General features: G+C 41.4%; 4 protein-coding genes across 5 annotated transcripts; 2 read left to right on the top strand and 2 right to left on the bottom strand.

Annotated features, from left to right (window-relative positions):
* Positions 1-1,836: 1,836 nt before the first annotated feature.
* cox17 (cytochrome c oxidase copper chaperone COX17) lies at positions 1,837-4,204 on the top strand. The gene is made up of 4 exons (XM_029530880.1): positions 1,837-1,916; positions 2,771-2,896; positions 2,989-3,094; positions 3,998-4,204. Exons 2-3 carry the CDS (start codon positions 2,778-2,780, stop codon positions 3,071-3,073), a joined length of 204 nt encoding a protein of 67 aa, XP_029386740.1. The 5' UTR covers positions 1,837-1,916; positions 2,771-2,777; the 3' UTR covers positions 3,074-3,094; positions 3,998-4,204.
* A 1,371-nt stretch (positions 4,205-5,575) lies between these two features.
* popdc2 (popeye domain cAMP effector 2) lies at positions 5,576-12,546 on the top strand. Of its 2 annotated transcripts, XM_029530367.1 has the most exons (4): positions 5,576-6,442; positions 8,314-8,422; positions 9,147-9,582; positions 11,124-12,546. In XM_029530367.1, exons 1-4 carry the CDS (start codon positions 5,949-5,951, stop codon positions 11,204-11,206), a joined length of 1,122 nt encoding a protein of 373 aa, XP_029386227.1. In that variant the 5' UTR covers positions 5,576-5,948; the 3' UTR covers positions 11,207-12,546. The 2 variants fall into 2 exon arrangements, with proteins under 2 accessions (XP_029386227.1, XP_029386226.1); XM_029530366.1 differs by lacking the exon at positions 11,124-12,546 and having other exon boundaries at positions 9,147-9,755.
* On the bottom strand, positions 12,398-21,060 carry pla1a (phospholipase A1 member A). Its single transcript, XM_029530365.1, has 11 exons — positions 20,976-21,060; positions 20,344-20,557; positions 18,410-18,587; positions 18,023-18,131; positions 16,790-16,891; positions 16,375-16,467; positions 16,066-16,248; positions 15,065-15,154; positions 14,811-14,916; positions 13,262-13,417; positions 12,398-13,091 (listed from the first exon to the last, which is right to left on the bottom strand). Exons 1-11 carry the CDS (start codon positions 21,019-21,021, stop codon positions 13,004-13,006), a joined length of 1,365 nt encoding a protein of 454 aa, XP_029386225.1. The 5' UTR covers positions 21,022-21,060; the 3' UTR covers positions 12,398-13,003.
* A 1,526-nt stretch (positions 21,061-22,586) lies between these two features.
* On the bottom strand, positions 22,587-24,539 carry hsd3b1 (hydroxy-delta-5-steroid dehydrogenase, 3 beta- and steroid delta-isomerase 1). The gene is made up of 3 exons (XM_029530654.1): positions 24,389-24,539; positions 23,761-23,925; positions 22,587-23,405 (listed from the first exon to the last, which is right to left on the bottom strand). The coding sequence occupies exons 1-3, from the start codon at positions 24,537-24,539 to the stop codon at positions 22,597-22,599; spliced, it is 1,125 nt and encodes a 374-aa protein (XP_029386514.1). The 3' UTR covers positions 22,587-22,596.
* Between the last annotated feature and the right edge of the window lie 325 nt (positions 24,540-24,864).

The following is a 24,864-nucleotide window of genomic DNA, read 5'->3' as shown; positions in this document are numbered from 1 at the left end:
AGACTAAGGAAACACCTAAAGTGACAGCACAAAAGAAAAAACATAACTGTTTCTGCCTTATACACAAATCCAAACCTGTTGTGACCCAGAACAAGATAAAGGGACCTAGAAACTGTTGGCTGTCACATCCATACCAGTTTTCTGTCAACTACTAAGCATTATATTCAAACTACATGATAATCTACTGAAGAGAACCCCCAAAATGTGTCTGACTGAAAGAGATCGACAGGGCCATCTCTAGATGGTCTGGATGTAGTTGATCAAAAATGTATCATTAAATGACTCGTGCCTTCATTGGCTCACAATATGACAAACATGACGAATGCGTCAAAAAACGCTGATGTCACAACTTTCCTGATCTATCACTGTTAAGTACACACAGGAAACAACTAAAGTTTTGTTGAAACTATGGGCAGACTGTGTTTAACAGTGGACAAAACCGCCTAGGTAAGTGATTTTGGATGATGTAAAGTGATAATACACATGTCAAGAGACCATATTTCAGGAAAACATAATTATAATGATCGATGCTTTTGAAAAGGCGGTCTCCTCCTTGTACAAAGGTGCTCAGAGTTACTTTCATCAACATCATCACCATCCTTCAACGCAACGTTTTTAGGGAGCTGTTCTGTTCTGCCCAGTAAAATTATGTTTTTATATATGTGTCAAATGTGTCAAAACACATTGGTGTTTGCAATCCATTGTCCACTGAAAATGAAAATAAAAGTTATTTATATCTTCCCTAAACACTTACTTGGATTGGTTTGTGTGCTGGTATGTGACAAAGAGAATATTAGTCTGCTTTATAACAAATACTAATAATAAACAGAGGCCAGACAAAGAGTGCTTACATTTCTGCTTAGATGCTGCTGCAGGCTTTGTGCAGGCAGGCCGAGGAGATGACACAGCCAGGAGCTCCTCTGTGGCCTCACACCTCTCCTCATTCTGGTGGATTTCTGGAGGAAAGGACTTCAGATAAAGCCCAGAGATAATAAAATAAGGGCATTCAAATGACACACAGAAATTCTGTTTTGAAAGTACCATATCATAGTTTTTAAATCTGTGGAAAGCAAAGCAGGAAGTGCAGCAAAATGTGTTTTAGATGGGGTTGCATATCACAGAGCACAGAGTAAACAAACAATATGCTTACTTGCTCATTTATCTAGCACACAACTGGCCTCCAACTAGAATAAGTGACTCAGTGTTTCTGCTTAGCCATCACTTTCCTGTGCTGACGCTCCGTATCCCCAGAAGGAGAGACAGAAAATGAACATTTTTCATTTTAAAAACTCCAGTTTGTTCTGCATATCTGACCTTTTACGTGAGACACAAAACAAGGTGTTTAATTTTATTTTTTTTTTTTTTTAATTAAGTTTAGATCAATAATGTCCAGAATAATTATCAGAATATTTATGATCAGCTTCCTATTTATCATGCTGATTAGGTCTAATGACAGTTCAGTGTTCATTCACTGAAGTCAACTAGCTGTTTTGATAACCAACAGTCAAAAAACACTCCACATTTAAGGTTTAATATTATTATGAGAAAAAATATAAAACATAAACATAAGTTAAAAACTACAGACTAACAGTCAACTACAACTAACCATCAAAAATAAACTTTTAATTAATTTTAATTTTTTACATTTAATTAATGAAATTAATGTTTTAATAGATCATTTATGTCTCCAAATTAATCTCTTATTACGTATTAATACATAATAAGTTAATTCTTGCTAGCTTGCCTGTGAATTGCTCCGTCGGGCCCGCTCTTCCCGCCAGCAGGAAAGTACTACACTTCCCAGAATCCTTCGCTGCCGCGTCTAATCACGTGAGTTTGCATAAAAGCGGAACACGTGAGGCCGCTTATCGTCGCTCGATCTGAAGGTGAAGCATCTGCTAACTGGACTCGTACGGGTAAGCTGTGTAACATGGATGTTCACGTTTTAAACAAATAAACCAGGGCCGTGTTTCACTTCGCCTTTGTTGTTCATTTAAAACGCTTCTTTTGTTAACTGTGATCCCGCTAACGGAGTTCTTGCTGTGGCGTTAGCTAACTGTGTGCTAGCCAGCGTTACACAAACGTCTCCTGTCAGGTAGCTGAAGCAGCGAGGCAACATCTGGCTGTGTTCAGAGTTTGTCCGACAATATCACCACTCTCAAACATCTCGGGTTTAGATAAATGGTCTTTTTTTTTTTTTTTTTTCCTCTTGTTAGTGTCGCCGGGCTGCTTGCTGACCAGTTTTGGTGTCAATTTTCGATGTTACATCATCTCTGCCTCCATCAATGTCACCTTGAGAGCCAGTTTTCTGCTTTCTGCCTTTAAATGCCTTTTAGTTTATTTAAATGGAGGTTAAGATTAACAGGTGGACAGGACATCTGATGGAAAGTTAAACATTAACTTGTGCACATTTTCTTAAGTTATGAGGTGATTCATAACTTGGTCGTGATCAATTTTAGACAAAAGTTAACTTTTCACATGTGTGAAGTTTGAAGCAGTGAATATAAGATTTTTCTTCATTGAATTTTTGACTCCAGTCAAACTAAATGGAACAATATTACGTTTTCTCCAATCATACTGGGGCCATTGGCCTAATGATCCGCCTGAGGAACTGGAAGGAGCAGCACTATATTACAAGAAGGGCTGATTGTCAAATGAGCTTTTCCCACCACAAGTTAAACTGTCTGTGGGGTGGTGAACATTTGTGTGACTGGACAAGAGGTTCTCCGTTTTCCAGTTCATGCAGTGACTGCATCTTATTTCTCTTCAGCCTAAAGATGTCGGCTTTGTCTGCAGCCAGCGTGTCAGCAGCTCCTGTGACTGAGAGTGCGGAGCAGAAGAAGCCACTGAAGCCATGCTGTGCTTGTCCAGAGACGAAGAAAGTCAGGGATGCTTGGTAAGTGTGCTGTCTGAGATGGAAGCGGTTTCTCTGGAGGGAAAAGGATTAAAACTTTCATTAATGCCTTTGTGGTTCTCCCTTTCTTGCAGCATCATTGAGAAGGGAGAAGAAAACTGCACACAACTAATTGAGGCACATAAAGATTGCATGAGGGCACTTGGCTTCAAGATTTAATCACTCCATTTTCTGTGTGTGGTAAGTATCCGACTTAATCAGGTACAAGCTCTGACACTGATGGGTAACTTTATTTTTAGTGTTCTGCCAGTTTGTTTGCTTGCAGCGAGAGTGTCTTCCTGTTGGGTTGTTTTATCTCAGCCCTACTGACTCATCCACTGTTGCTCAGCACAAGTGGAACTCCCAAACCAGAACAGAGCACTAACAGGAATCTAATTAAGAATGTTTTTGAACTGATTACATGCTGGGACCTTAGGGGTGATGGTGGTCATATTTGGGACAGCAAAACTTATTTGGTTTACCTTTTTTTTTTTCTCTCTTTTTTTTTTTTATGTATTTCACCCTAAAATTTCCTGGAGGCCACATTTTGTCCTGAGTATGACTTTGACTTTCAACTTGAGCGAAACTAAGACTTGATTGAATTGTCATCATCCAAAAAGTGGCAGTTAATTTTAATAGTTTCTGTTCCAATTTGACTCCCATACACTTCCAGTTAAAGACGGTTTTGTCCTCATCAGACTGTTAACAGATTCACTCTCCTCACTGGGTCACTTGTGTCTCTTGGCTATTGCTGATTTCATCCATTGCTGTGTCCAAACTGCAGTAACTAGGCTAGGACATCATGCATGGGGGGGCAGGTTTCATCAGTGATTACATGAAACCTGCCTGAAGCTACTTGGCTCAGTTCATGTCTCAGCAGTTGCGCCTTCCTGCTCATTTGCTCTTAATGAGAAGACTTTAGTCACTTTGCTGGAGGAGGTTCTGTACTGATGTGATGTGGACTGTCTTTAGGTACCAGATACATCACTGGAGACAGGTCTTTGTGCCTCTGGCTCTTAAGATTTATATTTGCTTTTTAAATTTTACAACTAAAAAAGCAGACAATCTTGAGGTTCAACTTCACTTTTTTCTCTCTTCCTGCAGTGTTCGTGTGTGCGTGTAGAGGAAAAACCTGGATCTTCCCTTCTACCCTCCCCCTCTATTTATACCTTGCCGAGAAGGGAAAATTGATGACAATGATGCACTTGGGCTTTGTTTGTTCATGTGAAAATTATTTTTAAAGTCTTCTGTATTTGAGAAGTTAGACTCTAAACACTGTCTGAAATTGAATAAAAGTACTATGCAATAAGACTTTTTTGTTTTTGTTGAACATTCAGGTGTGGCTTGAATGCATTTGTAGTGATTAAGGAGTGTTATTAATGGCATTCTGTAGTGAAGGTCCCTCCCTGTAAATACAGTTGCTTGCCACAGTTGCTGTCCCTGGTATGCACTTGGGCTTAAAAATAGCTCCTGCCCCTGCAAAGTCAATACTTGACATATCTGCATTCTTCCTCTAGAGTGTGTCAGTGTTTCTGAAGTGCCTGGCAGCACATGAAGCGTCACATTTCATCTGCAAATCCTGAAACGTTCATACAGGAGTTTATTGCACTTTTCTCTGCACCTTAATGGTGCCACTTCAATGGCCCAGTCTGTCAAAGTCAGAAAGATAGGATTATGAAATAAGCTCATGAATTTCTATAACTCTTGCAAAAGCTGTAGCAGCATTTAGGAAATCCTTATCTGATTAAAGGGCATGTTAATGAACGGGTCCCTTTTGTTACAGATGAAGGATTTTATCTACCTGTGTGGTGCAGATAACTCTAAAGTGTCAACACTATTTTAACCTCTGACAAACAGTTGATCATTCTGTGAGCTGAATGAGAACACCTGATGGCAGTGAGGTGGATGGGCTGAGTACATTTTATGAATATTAATGACCATGATAAATCAGCTGTTATACCTTTGACTTTTTTTTTTTTTTTTTTTTTTAATAAATATAATTTCTGCACTGCTAGAATAAATTTGACCTTTTTTAAAAATCATTCCAGAAAAATAAACTTACACATTCAGAGTGTCAGACCATATCAGGATTATAATTGTACTGTAAGATACCTGAAAGTTATAACTTATATTTTCTGCATAGTTTTGTATAACACGGAGCACCTCACAGCTCATAGAGTTCCTCATTAAATTCTCAGAAATCTTCCAACTTCAACTTTTTACATGAATTTATTTGTTTAAATCTGATTTGGGGGATTGTCGTGGCTGACAGGGCGACTGGCTGTGATGGGGGGTGTTCATACCTGAAATCTGACCTGCCCTGTCATCCCACTCATCTCAGTGTCTCTAAATACGCCCCAGCTGAGCCGCTCTCCTGATCGTAAACTGGACTTGTGTAGTTTGGCTGAAGGAAGACCTCCTGAAGACGTTTTCAGTGGGTTGTTTTTTTTTGTTTTTTTTTTTAAATGTGTGTGACACTGTCGGCCCCTTGGTGATATTCATTACGGTCCCTCTCCTCCCTCTTGTTTCCTGCCTCTCTGTCGCTCTCTGTTATGTTAAGTAGCAGGCCTGCTTTCTGTCCACCACTCTTTCCTCCTTGGGTTTCAATTCCAAACATGGTTATCCTTCTAGGGCTCTATCAACGCCCCCGTCCTCCTCCCTTCACCCCTCTCTTCCAGCTGTTGCTTTCACAGTGCAGACTGGTGGGTGAATGAGAGACAGAAGGGAGGATAAGGGACAGGAAGACACAGAGGGGGGACAAAACGGGTCCAGAAAGCCAGAGGAGAGGGGAAAGGACACATAATGAGAGGAGGAGAAGAAACCCATTCCAGCTGTGTTTCTGTGACAATGTCGGTGAGAGCTGTTTCATATTGAAGGATCTTCCACCGGACAACGAGGGAACACACATTTGTTTCTTATATTTATATTTTTGGGGGGGTGTTAGTATTAGCTGTTTGTTTTTGATCAAGCTGTGAGAGTTGGGCCAGAAATAGCACCAAGTTTTGTTGGTTTTGCTTCTTTTGTGCATCAAAAGCTTCTCGGACTTGTTTCAAACATGAGCGCAGCCAACTCAACACTCCTAGACAACTTGTTGTTTGCGCCGATGTGCGATGGCTGGAGCAACAACACAGAAGGAGCCATCTATCACTTGGGTAACACCATGCTGTTCCTGGGCTACATGGGAGGCAGCGGGGCCTATGGGTGCCTCTTCATCTTCAGCTTCCTGGTCCCGGCCTTCCTCTGTCTGACCATCTGGGGCTGGCTGACCATGTGCGGCCTGGACGTCTTCACCTGGAACCTGCTGATGCTGCTGGCCTGCTTCGCTCAGATCTGCCACCTCCTGTTGCGGCTGCACCAGGACGGCATACGCAGCGAGGAGCTGACCTCCCTCTACCAGGCGGTCTACCTGCCGCTGGGCGTGCCCGTCCAGGTCTTCAAGGAGATAGCCAGTGCTTTTGAGAACAAGGTGGTGGAGCTGAAAGCGGGAGAGATGTACGCTGTGGAGGGCAAGACGCCCATCGACCAGCTGTCCTTCCTGCTGTCTGGAAGGTGCGGAGTGTGTGAATGTGTGTATAGATGCTACATGATGCAAACCACCAATACAAAATGCTAAATAATCCGAAACACCGGTTTCTATGAGTCACCATCTGACCAGTGTTCATTTTTGATGTGAACATCTCTTAGCATGGGGCAGCACGGCGGCATAGTGGTTAGCGGTCACGGGTTCGGTTCCCGGCCTGAGGCCTTCCTGTGTGGAGTTTCCATGTTCTCCCTGTGGCTGCGTGGGTTTCCTCCCACCGCCCATCATGTTTGGGTTCATTGGTGCCTCTAAAGTGTCCGTAGGTCTGAGTGGTTGTTGGTCTCTGTCTGTCTCTGTGATGGACTGGTTACCTGTCCAGGGTGGCCCCGCCCCTCGCCCAGAGTGAGCTGGGATTGGCTCCAGTAGAAGATGAATGAATGACTGAATGAACATCTCTTAAAATCCCTTATTAGTATCTCTAATAAGTATTTGAGAGATGTCGGTAAAATGTTTTTCAGAGATTAGACTGACAAAGATCAGTTTCTTATCCACACCTTCAGATATTACATGCATTGATTTGGAGTCATGCCAATGGCCCCTGCTTGAATCTAAGTAGTGGAGATGATATTTACGCTCTTTTAGCTCTAGATTTGGTCCCCACCATCTGTATCTGTACATTTAGCTGCTAAATATTCACCAGCTGGTTCATAACTGTGCCTCTTGACCTAATACTGAGGAAGTTCAGTCGATTATTAGAGCTTATTGGAATCAGATTTAGAAATACTTCATAATCTCCAGGGGAGGTTTGGTCCTTTTATTACTGGAAACATTAAACTAATGCCCTTTACTACTACAATCTGAACAAAAACAAAACATGCCAGACTGTGGGAATCATTTATTTATATCCAGCACTTCTGTGTAGTATGACAATTTGCTATTGCAGGTCTTTCTGTCTCATAATTTAAGACTAAAAGAGAAAGTGCTCAGTCCCTTGCACCATGTGGTATATGCTGTTTATTTTTATTGGCATGAAGCGATTTGTGATGTAGTGATATAATGCTCATCGTTTAAAAAAATATTTTAACTGGCTTCTCTAGAACTGGATTTCTATTTTTGAGTCCCAGGCTGTTGGCAGCGTGTAGCCGTCACAGGAAATGTGTCCTCTTCTTCCAAACATCCTCAAAGTAGAGCTTTATTAGATCTCTCAGTCCTGGAGCTGAAACAAGAGAAATGTTGTAAACAGAGTATTTTTGTCTGTGACTCACTGGAGTCGTCCTCCTGCAGAGTGCCAGCTTGTTAAATGATATCTCTGTACTTTGAATGTGGACACTGGCAGCTCCTCTTACCTCCAGTAAAAAGTTGGACACGCTGTTGGCAGATAAGGGGATTCGAGCCAACTATGGAAACATCAATAAAAAGCTGATAGTGATCTTTTATTATTATTAATCATTATTCTTTGACTCCATTTATTAGCAGTGACAGTCTGATTTTTCACTAAATGTAAACTTTTTGACTATGAGGTGGTTGATATGAAACAGAGTGTCAGTTCACACTGAATCTGACGGGGTTTTAACGTTGAGTGTGCTGGATTAGCTCACTCTGTGGAAGCCAGAAGCTCCTTCAAATAAAGCTTCTCCCTGAAAGAGGAACATCTTTCCCCCCCCCCTAACTTTGTATTTCTGTGAGACAAAAGAGAAACTGCGGTCTCATTAATTTATTTAAAACTGTTCTGTTTAATGAGCTGCATCTCCAGCTGCCCTGAAGGGGGCAGTTATGCTAATGTCTACCTCCATAGTCTTCATCTGACCCTGCAAAGTGACCTGCAGATCCCTCTCTGCTCTCATTATCACTTCATAATCCCCGTCTCTGTTTTTAACCTCCCCCGTCCTCGCTCTCTCAGGATCAATGTGTCACTGGAGGGCCAGTTCCTGCATTACATCCACCGACACCAGTTCCTGGACTCTCCGGAGTGGGAGTCTCTCAGACCAAACGAGGAGGGAAAGTTTCAGGTACTGAATGAATTGTGTACTTTGGTGTCGTTTTATTAACATAATTTCAAGGTTTAATGTCCAGAGCAGGCAGAAATTTGTTTATTTCGACGGTAATGCATCGATTAACATCAATATTATCAATGAATCTTATTTTTTTAAAACAATAATAGATGACGTGTAGCCAAAGTGATGCCGCACTTCAATCTTTTCTTGTGCACCCACAAACCGGTCCACCAGGAAAACCGTCTTTCTGTGTTGAACCATTTGTTACTGATAAAGATGGATGTCAGGTCACCCAGTGGCACCAAATCCAAAGAGTTTAGTAAAGTTTTGGGCTTTAAACATGTTTATTTCTGCTTCGAGGTTGGACATTTTTGGATTGATTCACTTTTGGAGTTAGGCTTTAGCAGTCATTATAGGAAATGCAGTGTTTCACTTTAGTTTTCATTTTATTTTGATGCTAGTTGTATACAAAACAGAAAAATGTGGCGTGAGGTCGCTGCCTTCGAAAAGCGGCTTTAATCATTATTTCATCCAACGATCCTACAAAGAACTGCAGCTCGTCTTTGTTCTCATGTGACCCGCTCAGCTCTACTCTGGTAGAGACCAAAAACAGAGCTAAAAGAGCGACACACACAAGACTTTTTAATAATAATCCCATTCCGTGTACACAATTTCTTTTTTCTGCAACCAGAAACTGTTTCAGAAAAAGATTTTCAGATGTTTTATTCGTTCTCCTCAGGTGACCCTGACAGCAGAAGAAGATTCCCGCTACATTTCATGGCGTCGCCGGCGCCTTTACATGCTGATATCAAAGGAGCGCTACATCGCCCGCCTGTTCTCCGTCATGTTGGGCTATGACATCGCGGATAAACTTTACAACCTCAACAACAAGCTCTACATCAAGAGCGGCGTGCTGTTGGACATACGCCTGCCCAGCCTCTACCACGTGCTGGCCCCGTCCTCGCAGAGCAGCGAGGGCGGCAGCTGCAGTGATGGCGGCATCGCCAGGGAGCATCAAACCGAGCACCACGACCAAGACCAGGCTCCGGCCTACGAGAAGCCTGATCCACCCCAGAACCTGCAAGGACCAACGAAGACCCACCTGGAAGAACCTCAGGCCTCCGAGCGTGGCCGTCATGAGCACCCCTGGGCGTCAGACCCGGAGCTGCCCACCGGTGAGGACTCAACCAGCCTGGTCCTGGAGGACTTTGCTGATGTGGCGGGCTCCTTAATGGATTATGGCAGTGAGAGGGATTATTTGAGGTAGAGGGGCAGGGTGCTGGAGCTAACACACTGGGTCACCACTTAAGCTACATGTAAGTACCTCACCTGGGCTGAGGGCGGCGTGGGGGCGGAGTGTGTGCATGGACGGCTTGCAGTGCACCGCTCTTACTAACCTGGCTTTGTAGTGACACACAGGGCGATAAGAGCCAGTATAGATTTAATTAAACACTTTGCTGTGGTGTTGAGAGACTTTGTTTTAACTCATTTGATCTTGTGAGGTTTTCAACAGACAAAGTAGATCAGAGCTTCTTTACTTTGTTACTTTATCTTGTGAGAATCTGCTGCTGTGGCTGCTTTGTCTCTAAAAATAAACACACGTTATTTATTAGTGAATTTGATTCAGGTTAAATGGGTTAATTTTTTTTGGGGGGGAACAATCTATTTCTCAAAATCCATTTGAATTATATAGGTGCTGCTGCTCAAAAGGATGTGGATCATTATGCTGTTTTCCAAACGTTACTTTTTCAGATTAAAATTCCCTCCGTGCCAGCTGCTCTGCATTAGTGGCGGCCCTGTTTGGTACAGTAGCAGAGTTAAATTTGTCTGCTTGGATAACAGAGGTCTGCACAGTGAGAACAGTTTAGTAGAGTGGGCTCATCGTGGCTGTGTTCTGTTCTGTGTGTGCGACAGGCGATCGAGCATCTGCGTCCTTATCTGATCAGGATTAGAGTAGAATATGAAAAAAAGAAGAAAAATCACTACCATGTTATTAATCCACTGTGTAAAGCACGAGGCTATCTGTCTGCTTACAGTTTCATTGACCCCCCCCCACCCCCCCCAGTCACAGGTGGAGGCTCAGGTTCCATAGCTGGAGCGTGGGGTCAGTGAGGTCCCATCACAGGGCGTAGACCGGTCCAGAACCATGTACCCTGACTCACAGAGACTGTGGGGGGGGGGTCTCTGGGCCCGGGGGGGGGGACAGAAAAAATGTCTGCAGGGGATATTTCAAACATCTGGAATATAAACAGCAGCTGAGAAGGAAGGAGGAAGCCGCCATGTTAACACCAAGTTTTAACACTCAGTCTTGTGGAACAGATTTATTTTATAGGCGGAGGAAGCTCAGAGTTCATTTTTTTAATGTCCGGGCTCTCAGGAGAAGCTGAATTACCAACAAGGCAAAGATTAAAAACTAGGTGACCTTTGGCATTTGAAAAGTGAGATGGTTTAGATTCTACATGCACACGAATCCGTCAGCTCCTCTGACTACTGTCTGTTCAGCTATGTGAAGCAGGTTTGTTAATAAAGTTTTTACGTGTGATTTAACTAACATCCATCCTGGAGCAAATTGTTTGGGAGTGGTCCATTTCTGGTTTTGCTGTTGTGTCTTTGTGTGCGCATTGCGAAGCTTAACTTGATTCTTTCTTAGTTGTCGACTTTATTTCGTGCCCATGTTACCTGAAGTTGTACTGAGGCTCTGATGTCGACTCTGCAGGAGGCGATGGTGACGGAGATCTACCACCTCGATTTAAGAGGGGCAGAGCGCCGCTGGCTCCCACCGACACTCCCAAACTGTGAGGACAGTCTCTCCTGGAAACACCACCTTATTTACAGTGTAGCAGTATGAATGTGTCACGTCTTCCTCTTCCTCATATACCTGTTCTCACCTCACCTCACATCTCCAGGCCTGACCAACGTCTGCTGTTCTTTCTCACTTCAAATGACATTTCCCTGATACAAAAGCCATCAAATAATAACCGCTGCTATTCCATTTTGGGCCAATTAAATTATTAAATAATAAAAAAAGTTTTATTTTTAATGGTGGAAACCCTCAGAAGTATCACAGCGATCTGAAATCTGCCTTAAAATCTACAGTCAGCTCTGAAAAACATCTTTTCAATTTATGTAAAATTTCTCTTTGAGCGAAGATGTCATTTATAAAAACTGCAATTTAACAACTTAAAAGGATCAATAAAATGTTCACAGGGCAGCCAACAGTTCGTACATGCTGCATTCCTGCAGTGGAAAACACCACGTGTAATTAACATGCCAACAATCCACCGTCATCTGAACGGGCACCGAGACGGCGTCACTTTGTCACCGACCAGCGCGTTAAATGTCTGAAATGTTGTTTCATATTTTGAAAACTGATTTTATGTGTCTGAAACAGATGAATTTGTTTTTCATCTCATCCGTATTTGATGTTGAAACTGATTGTTTGACTTGACTTCACGTGATTTAATGTTAAATTTGACTTTTGATGTTTGTTTACACACTGAATTTGGTCAGAAATTAATCGGAGAAAAAAAAAAAAAAATCACATGGAATGAATCAACGGGTTATTTTCCACACTTCAAATGGGGACGATCTTTTCAACATCTGGAAATGATTTACTGTAGTTTTGCATGTTCTTGTCCAGAAGTTTTCCAGGCCCATGCATAAATATTTTCTCATTATTTCACCTTCATATTTTTTTATCTGAAAGCACCATGAGTTGGGTCAAGTTCATTTTTGGTGGTTCATCTGAAGCCCATAGACCACATTTTCATTTTTCATTCATTTTGTAATTATTTGAGTGAACTGCATTGTGTCTGTCTGTGGGACGAAAAATCTGTTTTTAAAAAAGTATTTTCATGGGGCCAAGATTTCTCCATAAATCTGTTTGCAGTGAAAAATATTGTTTGTCTTCAACACTGAGCTCATGTCATCCTGAATATCCTCAAAATGATCCATGTAATAGCCCATAAAAGTCAAGTCAAAGTGTTTCGTTACGGTACAATAAGCTAATGAGCCTTTATTATTGTGTGTACATGATAAAAACAAGACCAGCACACACGGACTGCCGTCATAATAAAGGTTTTCTGGACCTTGGGGAAGCTTTGATTTCTTTGTGGACATTGATTACCATTTCAGTTCAAATGAAAGATTCAAAAGCATCAGTTTTATTTATTAATTTTTTTTGGGTGGGGTGGTGGTCTATAATAGTCAGAACTGATGATATCCTGTATTTTCATCTTTTACTACATTATTCACTTGTCACAGAAAGATGAAGGCCCCAACATTTACAGGGACAAACAGAGTCTGGTTCAAAGTCCAAAGATCACAGGAAATCATTTTACAGACAGAAAAATAAGCTAATAGGCAAACGTAAATAATAAACAGGATAAGAAATAAACAGGTATCATTTGGGTTTTTGTGAAAGCAGACTGAATTCTGACAGAAATAACGTGAGTCCAGGATAAAAATGTGGCTCCATCCACTGAGATTGAACTGAGATTGAACATTTTATGACAATGACCTCTTGTTGGCGTCCACAGGTTGACCTTTCTGCGGTGCATTTTTCATCTCAGTGTCTCTTAGAGCAGATCTTTATCTTCAAACATCACAGACCTGCACAAAGTCATGGGACCACGGAGCTCCTCGTCTGACACTGACGTTGTTCACGCACAACGGCTCCTCCCGCCTGACACACAAACACACACTCACAATGAGCTGACTTTATGAGACAGACAGAAGCCTGGAAGCTGTTTGGATTCCCACATCAGGGAATGACTTTGAGGGTACAGAACTCTACCTGGAGGAAGTCTGCACAAATGTGTGTGCTGTGTGTGTTTGTGGGCGTTGCGTCCGTACCTGAGGGAGAGGAACTCGGACACACAGACCGACTTGACGTGAATGTTTGACTGTCTGTAGAAGTGAGCGCCGGTGTTGCTCAGCTTGATGGAGTTGATCTGGCACAGAGCCACAGGATGAGCGAGCACCGTCCTGTACACGGTCGTAGAGGTCTGACTGAAACACACAGCGTGCATGTAAGTCATGTCCTAACCAAACACGACAAGACAAAGCCCCACGGCCAACATTCATTACAGCGGCCAGTTATTGCCTTCTGTTTTTATTAATGAGAATAAACAGAACCACAACAAACTGACCTGCTACATCTCCTGCTGTTTTACTGTCACTCCTTATGAATCAGCAGGGAGTTCTGCATAACTTTTTATGTCTTGAGGCACCGACACTTTCGCAGTAATTTTTAAACCTAATATCACAAGAATATTAGCTTCCGCACAATCTAGGTGACGAATGATATTTTTATTCACAGTTGCACCTGGATGGGCCTTTACAGTAGAACATACAGTCCCTCTGCTCTCATAACAGAAACTGCCAACGCACCATTTCTGTAAAAACAAAAAGCCTTTTCCAGAACAGGCTCTGTGATGAGGCAGCTACATTAGATTAGCCTGAACAAAGAGTTCAGTCCTGCCACAGTGAATTTTGGGGGGCTTACACTTTTCTGTAAGTATGTCTAATAAGTTGTAACGGAGATTGGAAATCACATTTCAAATCCACGATGTCAACGGAAAGTTGCCATCTTTTCAGACTCTGACACCAAGAGTCAATCTGTCTGTATCTCTGAAAATCATGAATGTCACAGACACTCTTTTCTATTCATCCTTCATTCTTGCTCACTTTAACACGCTAAAAACAGGAAGTCCAAGTCGTGCACTGCATGTCAATATGGAATATTCAGACATTATTAAAAGTCAGATTTTGTGCCAGAGGACAGATTTTGCTGTTGGGCTGTAATTACACATTACTATTATTATTATTATTATCATCCATCTATGTCTCAGTTTAATCAATTTATCATCTGGTTCACATGTTGGAAAAATGGCAACTGACGCCTAAAGTTGCTTTTTGACATTTAGAGCAGCGTATTCATTTTTTGTTGATTAAATGATGCTGATCCTAAAAATGATTAATGTGACAGGTTTGGACTGAATACTGCAGTGACCTTCAAAATGTAACTAGAATCAACACCTCACAGTTGTACACCTGGACCTGCAATCTGACTTGTTTAAGATTACAACCCTGTTTATCCAGGATGATATAAAATATTAGTAGCAGTAGTAAGAAGTATTGTAGATGGATTTTGTCATAACTGTTGTGTGACTTACTGAGTTATGGCTAAGAAATATTTTTTGAGTTCAAACTAAGTTCAAGTCCAAGTGGACATTTGTGCCAAATCTCAAGAAGTTCCATCACGATGTCACTAAGATTATGTCTGGGATAATATTGTGTATGCCATGAGATAAACTGGTCTCTCCACCGATGTCGTGCCAAGTGACTGTATTCTGACAGAAGAACCTGTTGACCTCTGGTGTGTTCGACGAGTGGGACCTACAGTCTGATCCGCTGCTCTGTTTCCTGGTTCTCGGTCCTCAGCGTCACTTTCACCTCTGCACTTTTATCCAGAGGAGAAACCTCCAGCTTCAGCAGGATGTGGTGAGCTGAAAAACAGCAGCATATAAAATCCCACTGAGATGATCACAGTCTGATCCCACTGACAAGTTTAGCTTTCAACATGCAGGCTGTAAAGTCCTGTCATCCAGAGATTATAAAACAGTCTCTGTCTCTTTAATACAAACACATACTCACTGCAAAAAGGTGGCGCAGAAGATGTGAGAAGAAACAGCTTCTGCTCTCTGGGAATCGGAGTCATGGTTATCCCACTGTTTTCTAATAAACCTGAAACACACACACACACACACATCAAATGAGTCACACCGTAGGTGTCCTGTACGTACGTCACAACTTAAAAAGTGCTCTGTGTATGCGATCTGTTTGGCTGTATCAGTGTGTGTTGGTATATCAGGGGTCACGATGATAAGAAGCTGCCAGAACTGCTGCATGAGAGCGGCCTGACGTCGTATCTACTCGTGACACAGAGACTTCGCACAGAACAAAACCTGCTGCTCCCTTTTACAAGTGGCTATATTCCCCTCTACAGCCTGGAGGAAACATCGATCAGTGCACTGCACTGTCCTGTGTCTTTGTCCTTCATCTGTGACCATGAAGGCAGCATCAGCTATACATGATGATGATTCAATCCATCAAAACTGGAGCTTGTCATTCTGACTTCAGCAATAAATAACACATAACCTTGGATCAAAGTTAAAATGTTTCTGTCATTATCACTACTGTTGTCTAATATTACAGCCACAGCATTGTGCATTACATGTATGAAACAGATTATTTTGTGATTTGATTTTAAAAAAATGAATCTTTTAAATCTGTTTAACAGAAAGCTTCCATTTTTGGAACAGTGCTAACAGGAAGTCCCTGGTTAAGAGAGTTTTTCTAAGCACATAGAAACAGCATATGAACTATAACATTTGTTATTGTGGTGCCAAATACACAGTAAAATAACAGCTATAGAGGTTGGGGAAGAACACGCTGTAGCAGTCACTCCAGATGGCCAAGAGGTTTTTCCATTTCCAGTGCTACACAAATGTTTATTTTATTGTAAAAATACAGATCACATGAAGAAGCTGAGTATACATGACTGAATGCTTTTCAAAAAGGCAGATGATACAAAACAAGTATCAATTTAAATACTTCCAAAATGAATCATTAAAGCGGCGTTTGTGCATTATTACCTATAGTTGGACATGTCCCCTCGAAGACTTTGCAGTCCACACACTGTCCCATCTGGAAGTTCTCATAGCTGTAACAAGGGACGCCCCTCAAAGGACAGGAACCATTCAGGGCACTCATGTAGACGTGCAGCGCTCTCATGTGGTCACATATCACATAACCATACACTGGAAAGTAGACGAGAACTGACAACACACAGCAACACTAAGGGAGCCAGAGACTGTCACTCTCACAAATATATACATAAAAATAAAAAAAATGGCCTGGGTAAAAAAAAAAAAGGCAGCCAGATATAAAAGTGTTGAACTTACTTGAGGCGAACCTGGACCGGGCACATCCAGTCTGGTCCTTACCTCCGTTCAGAAAGAAATCCACATGACCAACAGGGATGGAGATGCCAAAAGCTAAGAGAGGAAAACCTTGTGAATACTGCCAACATTTAATCACTGCTGCTCTTTTTTCTTTTTTAAAGCAAATCTTACTAAAACTGGTAAATAACTCTGGTGGGGTAAAAACAAAGTGCGCCAACTTTGTACTGTTATAACAATCAACAATGAATTAAATTAAAGTTAATCTAATACATGAATTTTTTTTACAGTCTGCTGTTGGGTAGCAGGTAGCACCAGTATTAACACCATCATATATATTACATTAAATGATGTACTGCTACAAGATCAATGCTTGGCGTTCCTCAAAACTTTTTATAATAAGTTAAAGTTGTCTCACAGTCAGAGTCTGTGTGGATGGCGTCAACAAACTGAGCATCAGATGGATCCAGGCGGTCATAGATGTCAGCTCCTTTGAACATGGGTCCAGCAGGGTCAAGGGCTGGATGACAAGAAGGTGAAACTGATGTTTTGAAGTGAAGGAATTATTGGGGATTCCCTACATGCACATGGAATTTGGAGGGATAAGAAATAAACGGGTGACTTTGTCTTTCCATTTTTAAAAACTTTCGATCTGGGCTTGAAGTAAACGGTGGTGTGATGAAGCACAAAGCTGCTGTGTTTCAATGTCAAAGCAACTTTCTTGGGATCTTTAGCAGAGTTGTTATTTCAGGAACCTTGTTTGGGGTTCTAAAGAGCTCAGGTTGGACCCTAAAGAGAAGATTTGTGGCTCAGGCAGTTTATTCTGATGTAGCACAACCACTGGGGTGAAGTTTGATCACTAAACAGCATTCAATGATAAAACATTTTTCCATTGTTTTTAAAAGTGAACCACAGATGAGATAAGAGGAACTATTGTAAAACAAATACAAAGGGAGGAGTTATGATGCAGTCAGAGTACCAGGTAAACACTGGCTCAAATTTTATTTTATTTTTTTTAAATCAAAACATTATGTGAGGAACTGAGATAATGCACATTTTTGCTGACATTTCCTCTGACATTAATCTTCTCAACATTCACAAGGGAAAATACACACAATCATGTTTCACAGTTCTTCTATTAAAGACTGGGGGCACTCGTACATATTTCTTATTACAATGCTTTATTTGTAAGCTCTCCTAAATTTGTTCTTGTTATGACATGTGTTCCTATTTTCCGTCAGCATCTGTGGCTCCTCTGAATTGCACATTTACGCAAGTGTCTCTACTCAGACAAAAAACAGCCAATATAAAGTGAACAGTGTTGTATTGTGCTGGCTGGGCGTTCGGGGGACAAAGACAGGGGGGCTCTGCACACAGCTTCAGTGTGGCTCTTATCAAAGTGTTGTTGTCCTTTGAAGAGACCAACTAAACTTCCAAAGTCGCACTAACAGACATTCATAGGCTCTGACTGAGACGTCTGAGCTCTGGGGACCTTCATGGTCTGCAGTGAAGTGTGGCACAACATGAACCAGTATTAAAATCTCTTCACCAAACCTTTAGAATGATTTTTATCTTCATTTTATATGCAGAACTTTATACTTTGACAGTTGATAAGTCTTAGAGAAGAGGTGCAGGTGTGATCCAGACTCACCTGTGATTCGCCCTATCTTCCCCTCAAATAGAGACCCCACAAAACCAGCAACGTGTGCCCCAAGACTGATCCCGATGAAGTGAAAAGACTCCAGTTTGCATCCATGTTTCTGCTGGATGTGACAATCACAATCTAAGTCATGTTAATAGTAATCTCGATTAAATATCCAAGCATGTTAAGGCAGGTGTCCATCTACTAACTACTATTAGTTTAAGACCAGTCCCTCCATTCCATCCTGGAATACTTGTTCCTTTTAATTTGAAGATACTCATACATTTTTTGGATATTCATCTTTTTTGATGTTTACACAAACTACATTTTATGTAAGAATTGCAATTAATCAAATGATGGCCAAAAAACAAAAACAAACAAACTTGCTTTACTCACCTGCAGTTGTCTGATGAGGAAGGAGATCTGCAAGGCTACCTCCCTGTAGTTCTCCACCACCAGGTTGTAGGCGAAAGAAGCTCCATAGATCCAGTCCACCACCAGCACATTGGCATCCTGAGCTGTGAGCAGTGCCTGGGCCAGCTCCTTCACCCAGGACGGCTTACTGCCCAGGGCTCTGCAGGGGTGAGGTCATGGATGGGGGGTTCATTAAGGTGGTTGGATGTAAGAAGGGCAAAGCATGCAGGAGGAGGGAGGAGAGGGGAGATTAGCTAGTCATCTAGCTGTTCCTCTGCTTACACAATGACTCTCAAACTTTTTGGTCATTCCCCATTTCAGACAAGGTGGATATTTTCTAATATCTGCTAATTGGAGCATCTTGCTAATTTTGTCTTGGTAACATCACGATCAATCCATTGCCAACCTTTGTGGCCTGTGTCACAAATTAATCCATTTTGTGACATAGTCCCCAGTAGCCTGCCGCCTCTTACTGTGAAACTTTTGTCTGTTGTTCCGCTGCAATTAACAGTCCGACGTGAATCGTTATTGACGCACTTTTTGTTCCGGGTCACATTTTTCTCCTGGTTTCCCATCTAATGTTATTTTCATTTTAGGCTACATGTAGGCTATTAATTATTACTTTGTTTAGATGTGGATGTTTTGTGTTCAATGTAAAAGTAAAGGCATTAATAAAGATAGGCATGAGAAGGAATATTGCCCCACCTGTCATGGTTGTATTCCCCCTCGGCGGGCTTTGAGAACCAACTATGATTATTTACTTGTACAGACTGTAACTAATAACAAGTAACAAACAAACATTAATTAAAAACCTCAGAATTAGCTTGTAAGGGCCTTAAATGTGTCCATAAATGACACAGATGCTGATGAGTTCACGTAAGGATTGGCGGCCATCTTCTATGATTTGGTATCCATGGTGACTGCGCATGCGTGTTAGTGCTGCGCGTGTCGTTTCTCCTGTTTTCGACAGCTAAACTTAAAATAAGCTAAATTTACCGACATTCAGGTACGAATTCAGCTCAGAACGACCACCTGGGATCTCCTCCACGATGGAAGCCATTATTTTAATTAGTGCAGCGCAGCTGGAATGAGCAGAGGGATTACAAATCAAATTCTGCTCGTCAAAACATCCAGACATTTTTGTTCTGTTTTGTTTGTTTCCGGTTACATTTGTCTAAGGATTAATTTATTCTCCAGTCCGACCGTGGAGGCTCTCCTGGTCTGATTTCTCCGAGATGAGAGCACAACGAGCTGCTAAAGCTGCTGCTTTGATTCGGAACCAACGACGTTTTTCCTCTCCTCCACATGTGAGTAATTTGGTTTTACATGATATCCCTCATCTGCGTTCATTCGTGATGGCCACACTAGCGTTAGAACTTAAGATAACTTGTTCTTGGAAATAACATAAATCTGCTCGGTAAATTTTGCTGCATTTAGCCGGTTAGCCGTTAGCATGGCCGACGTCAGCTAACGGTCGTATCCTCTGCTTGCTACGTCACGCGAACAGGTGCAGTGAGGCATTGTGGGAGAGTGGTTGGCGCAATGGCCGCCCACTAAGGAGGTTGTAGGTTCGTTTCCCGTATTAGGCCCCAGGTTGTATGAAATGTTAGCTGCAAAGATAATCTGGATCTCACAGCGCAGAACAATTTGGAGTTACAGACCAAACAGAATTGTAAAACTCAAAATCTGACATTTCTCCATTAACTTCACATCCAGATAAGAAAAACAACTAATAACTCAGAAATTATAAACTGAAGTAACTTTAAATTCTTTTACATTTTAAATTTTAAAACTTGTAATCTATTTATGAAACTTAACACAATAGACAAGATTTAAATTAAAAGACCTTCCATGTTGAGCATAATTTCATCAAAGGGGAAAAAGGTTTTCAGGACCTTCTTGACTCCACCTCTCACCTGTAACCATGGATGATGACTTTGGTTGGGTGAGAGATGTTAAAATAGGACGTCTGTCCGTTAAGAGAGTCTGTGTTGAACATTTGTGCGCAGTCCATGTTTGTCCTGGTCAGCAGCAGGTACTGGACATGCAGTTGGACTCTTTGTCGTCGGTATTCCAGTAATGTGATGTTGTTGAGGTCAGCACACTCATCAGTCTGTATCTCCTCTACACCTGTTCAATTAAAAGTTTTATTGCCTTTACACTGATGAATTGGAATCAGGGATCTTCAAAAACTGGCCACCAGGAGAACATACAAACTCCACATGGGAAGGCCTTGGGAATTAGTATACTTTGTTATATCACAAAAAATGCCATTGCTGTAGGCTACTATATCCCAAATGGTGATAAATCTTTGATTAAGGAATATGAAGGACTTAGGCTTTGTGTTTCAGATAGAAAGACCCCAAGGAAAATTTTGGTTCTTAAAAGTGATGCCCATGAATTAATTGCTAATCGATAAGGTGAATTAACTAATGAGCAATGAATTGTTTACGCACATCCCCAGTTGGAATGGTAATTTTGAGGACTGTCTAATCAGAATTGGGGGAAAAAAAAAACATTTGATCATGATCATGAGAAAGCCACTTACCCGCAACCAGGGATGTAAGGTAGATGATCACAATACTAAAGAGCATTGTTTAGTGTTCCCAAAAAATTCCTGTAGTAAGAGAGAGGTGGACGGGGAGACTTAGCAGCCTGCGAGCTGTGATTAGGGCTTAACCGTGCTCAGCTGTTGTCCTTAGCTGCTGATTGGTGGATACAGGTAAACGTTTTGCCAGGGAAAATCCCAGTTTGTTGCAGCAATGTGTCTGGAGCAACCACTCAGAGTTTAAATAGCAAACAGCGGGCATGAAGCGAAACCGAAATCCATTAAAAACTGTTCAAAGGACTCTAAGAATAAGTGCCGGGAGTGATCCTGGCTGAGGGTGCAGGGTCTCTGTTTCCAGTAAAGCTCCACTTCAAGCCTGAAAGTATCCATAACAAACTGTTGCTTGTCCTTTCATTCAGCCATCACATTTGTCAGTGGGTGTTTTTTCTTTTTTTTCTTTCCCAGACTGCATTTGTGTGGATAAGTGGTTGAGGCTCTTTGCCTGGTGGTGAATCCATGACCTCATTGGTGTTCAATGGCTGTTTGTTTGAAATGCTGGACTCTGGCCTGACCCTGGCCACTGATTTATGTGTTGGTGAGCTTGAATTTGTGTGTGTGTTTGTATGTTTATGAGAGAGAGCAAGAGAATCAGAAAGCGTGAGGAGAGGCCAACCCGTTGTATCTGGGGAAAATCAATCATCAGCTGATTGATTGTTCCACTATCAATAACCTTTTACATTACTCTTTTTAAACTGAAATTAGGGAGTGCAGCATTCATCTTGGTTCATTGTTTTCACTCTTTGCTGCTCTTACACTTGATTGTAAGAGTGGGTCTTCAAGTAGTTGTTGTTGATAGATGCTATTTTCTGTGTATTGGGCTTGCAGCTGTGCAGTAGTGGCATAAAGTTACATAATGTAGAGCTAAATAATCCCTTCCAAGGAAAATGGGTCAGAGAGATTTTGCAGTGATTTATTTGTCCATGGATTCTAAGGTATTTTAATTTTTATATATATATATAACAGCTCCCTTTATCTCTGAAGGAATCCTATCTATAATATTGTCAGTCACCATAAAGATTTGAACAAAAACAGTGTTTATGACTTTAATTGTACTTTGCTGTTGTTTACCTTGCAGAAACTGGGAGGTGGGTCACTGAGTATACTGTTCTTGCTCAGTCCGGTCTGATTGATGACTGATGACCATCTAATCAATCATTTACAAAAATTTCAATAAATATAATGAATCTGTGTCAGATCCCAGAGTCATTCTGTAACAAAATAAATCAAACTCACAGTGAGGTGGTCTTTTCTTTAATACTGAGCAGCAGAAAATACATTCAGCAGCATGCAACATTAAATCAAAAATTATAGATTTCCCCAAACATTTGTTAATCAGACTGCCATGATTTCAAATTTACCTTACAAAATATAGATAAAATTGTGTAGTGAGAAAATATTGTATTTTTCCAGTGACTTGAAGAGTACATAGTGATACAATACAAAAAAAAACAATGATACCAAACTTTAATGAAAGTTTTTGCTTTTAAGCTTTTAATGTGTGACTACGGGAACATAAATGCTAGGAGCCTTGGTTAACATATTGCTCACAGGTTTCCACCAATTATTTAGCTCTAATCCGCTCCCTCTCTTTTGGCAACTCTGCTGCGAGCCATTCAATGGTGCGTTTCCGTGCTTCCATCCAGCTGTATCTGGGTGTGTAGCCCAGGTCTTTCTTAGCTTTCTCATAGGAAAAGGTGAACGATGTATTCAACATGGTGAGGAGCTGCCGGTTTAGTGGCGGGACGATCCTTTTGATGGGTCGGAGTATCATGCACAGAATCTCCAAAAAGAAACAGAATACATAGAAGAGGTTGAGCGGAAGTAGGAGCTTGTCTTGTATGGTAAAGCCCAGAGGGGACATTAAGACATGGTTGAAGTCTGAGTAACTGACGTGTGGTGTGTCGTCAGAAATGAAGTAAAACTTTCCCCCAATAACATTTCTTTTTTGTGGATCTTTAAGGCTGCGAGCTGCTTGGAGGTGACCCGTAGCCACGTTTCCCACATAGACAGGATTCACACAAGCCTCTCGCTGACTCATTCGAAACAGAACATCTTTGTTTCGAATCCCATCGCACATGTGGCCTATTAGGAAGCGGCAGCCTTCCCCAAAGATGTACATTGGTCTGAGGACACATGTAGCCAGTCGGCCTCCATTTTGGAGCATCTCGCCATGGGCCTTCAGGGTTCTCTCCTCAGCCTCTTTTTTGGTTTTGCTGTAGGAAAACTTGAGTGCAGAGTTATATATTGTGTCTTCATTCCCGTTAATTATGGGCTCACCCTTGGGATTTGGCCCCATCACCTCGATGGTGCTGGTGTAAATGAAAGACATCACATTCTCCTGAATACACGCCTCTAGAAGCACCTGAGTTCCTGCAGAGCAAAGATTGCCTTGAGTTCACACTAGCTAAAAAAATATCAATCACTAGTCACATCTCGATTTTTCTTTTTTCCTATCTCAGAGAAAGGCAAACCTCAATTTGCATCATGCCAGTTTAACATTCAGTCAGTGGAAGTTGAAGCTATCACCAATCAATAAGTCTGAAGTGCCATTTGAATTGGAATCATCATCTACACCTTCCTTATCTATGTATAAAGGGGGTATGTAATATGATAATCAAAGGTTTAATTCAAGTAATTTATCAAATTAAAATCTGTAAAAGAAAACAAAAAGCAAAGTGTGAAGTTGTCCAGTAACGATTTGGATGGAATAAAGTGACAGCCTTACCTTTGACATTGACGTCATAGATCTCTTTGTACTCCAAAGCATCATAAATATCAATGATGGATGCAATGTGGAAGACAACTGATGCACCTCGACAGGCTTTCCTCACATCATTACTGTCCCTGATGTCTCCCTCAAAAACACTCAGCTTTGTGTTGCCTCTGCAGCCTGACACAGGGAGAACACAAGAATAAAATAACATTTGGCTATTTCACACGTGCTACATGTAGTAACTATAACTATATATAATATAATTATAATCCTAGCTACGATCCATAAATTTATTTACAGTCTGTCTAAATGGCAGTTGATTTCTACACAATAACATAAATCCAGTGGTATCAGCCCTGCTTTAGTCTATTAAACTATTATTTTAATTGTTACTATGATAGGAAAACAATCTAGTCTAGTCTACTTTTTGGGTCTAAAACTGTAAATATATTTAAATTCTTAATGAGGTTTTCCTGATAGGTTAAGATAAAGTGTTTAATTCCCTATGTTCAGATTAAAACTACACCATTAAAGTTGACCTTGTTTTTATGTGCTATATAATTTCAGAGAATGTATCAGAAAATGTTATCTGGGCTACAGAGAAGAAAAAAAAAAAAACGTGTAGGCAGGCAGATTTTACCCTCCAAAGACTCTAAAAGTTGGGGCTGTACATGTTTGTCCAGCAGTCGAATCTCAGCCACTTTCTCCTCTTCAAGCAGCAGCTTGACCATCCTCCTTCCCAGGAATCCACCAGCCCCCGTCACCACACATATATCACCTGTCAGAGACATTGAAGGGTAGCTTCTTAGTGTGCAGAAAAAGAGTTCCTCTTTCAGAGACCGCTCAAACGCTAATCTCAGAAGTAAAGGGGGAAAAAAAACCCAAACCAAGAATAGAAACTTTGTATGGGTGAATTTTTCAGGTTCTGTTGATGGGAGAACCAAAGCATCTTCTCCTCTCTCAGCCTGATCCTTCCACTTTTTGTAAACCCCCAAGGATTGGTTGGAAAAAAATTACATCCGCCTCAAGGCCATAGGATATGCTCAGCCCCTTTCTGAAGGAATGTGAGCAGTGAGGTCTAACTCCAAACATTCCAAGGACGGCTGCTTGAGGGAA

The sequence above is a fragment of the Echeneis naucrates genome, chromosome 21, assembly GCF_900963305.1.
Source record: "Echeneis naucrates chromosome 21, fEcheNa1.1, whole genome shotgun sequence".
Classification (NCBI taxonomy): Eukaryota; Metazoa; Chordata; class Actinopteri; order Carangiformes; family Echeneidae; genus Echeneis; species Echeneis naucrates.
This window is presented reverse-complemented; position numbering and strand designations above follow the sequence as displayed.

Bases quoted from the DNA above. Each gene is read 5' to 3' on its own strand.
- cox17 (XM_029530880.1), top strand. From the start codon at position 2,778: ATGTCGGCTTTGTCTGCAGCCAGCGTGTCAGCAGCTCCTGTGACTGAG. The intron at 2,897-2,988 runs GTAAGTGTGCTG...CCTTTCTTGCAG, and splicing joins AAGAAAGTCAGGGATGCTTG to CATCATTGAGAAGGGAGAAG.
- popdc2 (XM_029530366.1), top strand. From the start codon at position 5,949: ATGAGCGCAGCCAACTCAACACTCCTAGACAACTTGTTGTTTGCGCCG. The intron at 6,443-8,313 runs GTGCGGAGTGTG...TCGCTCTCTCAG, and splicing joins TCCTTCCTGCTGTCTGGAAG to GATCAATGTGTCACTGGAGG. The intron at 8,423-9,146 runs GTACTGAATGAA...CGTTCTCCTCAG, and splicing joins ACGAGGAGGGAAAGTTTCAG to GTGACCCTGACAGCAGAAGA.
- pla1a (XM_029530365.1), bottom strand. From the start codon at position 21,021: ATGCTCTTTAGTATTGTGATCATCTACCTTACATCCCTGGTTGCGG. The intron at 16,249-16,374 runs GTAAGTTCAACA...GTGTGTTGTCAG, and splicing joins CCGGTCCAGGTTCGCCTCAA to TTCTCGTCTACTTTCCAGTG. The intron at 14,917-15,064 runs GTGAGTATGTGT...GCTGTTTTTCAG, and splicing joins TTCTGCGCCACCTTTTTGCA to CTCACCACATCCTGCTGAAG.
- hsd3b1 (XM_029530654.1), bottom strand. From the start codon at position 24,539: ATGTCTCTGACAGGTGATATATGTGTGGTGACGGGGGCTGGTGGATTC. The intron at 23,926-24,388 runs GTAAAATCTGCC...TCCCTGTGTCAG, and splicing joins ACTTTTAGAGTCTTTGGAGG to GCTGCAGAGGCAACACAAAG. The intron at 23,406-23,760 runs GTAAGGCTGTCA...TTTGCTCTGCAG, and splicing joins CTATGACGTCAATGTCAAAG to GAACTCAGGTGCTTCTAGAG.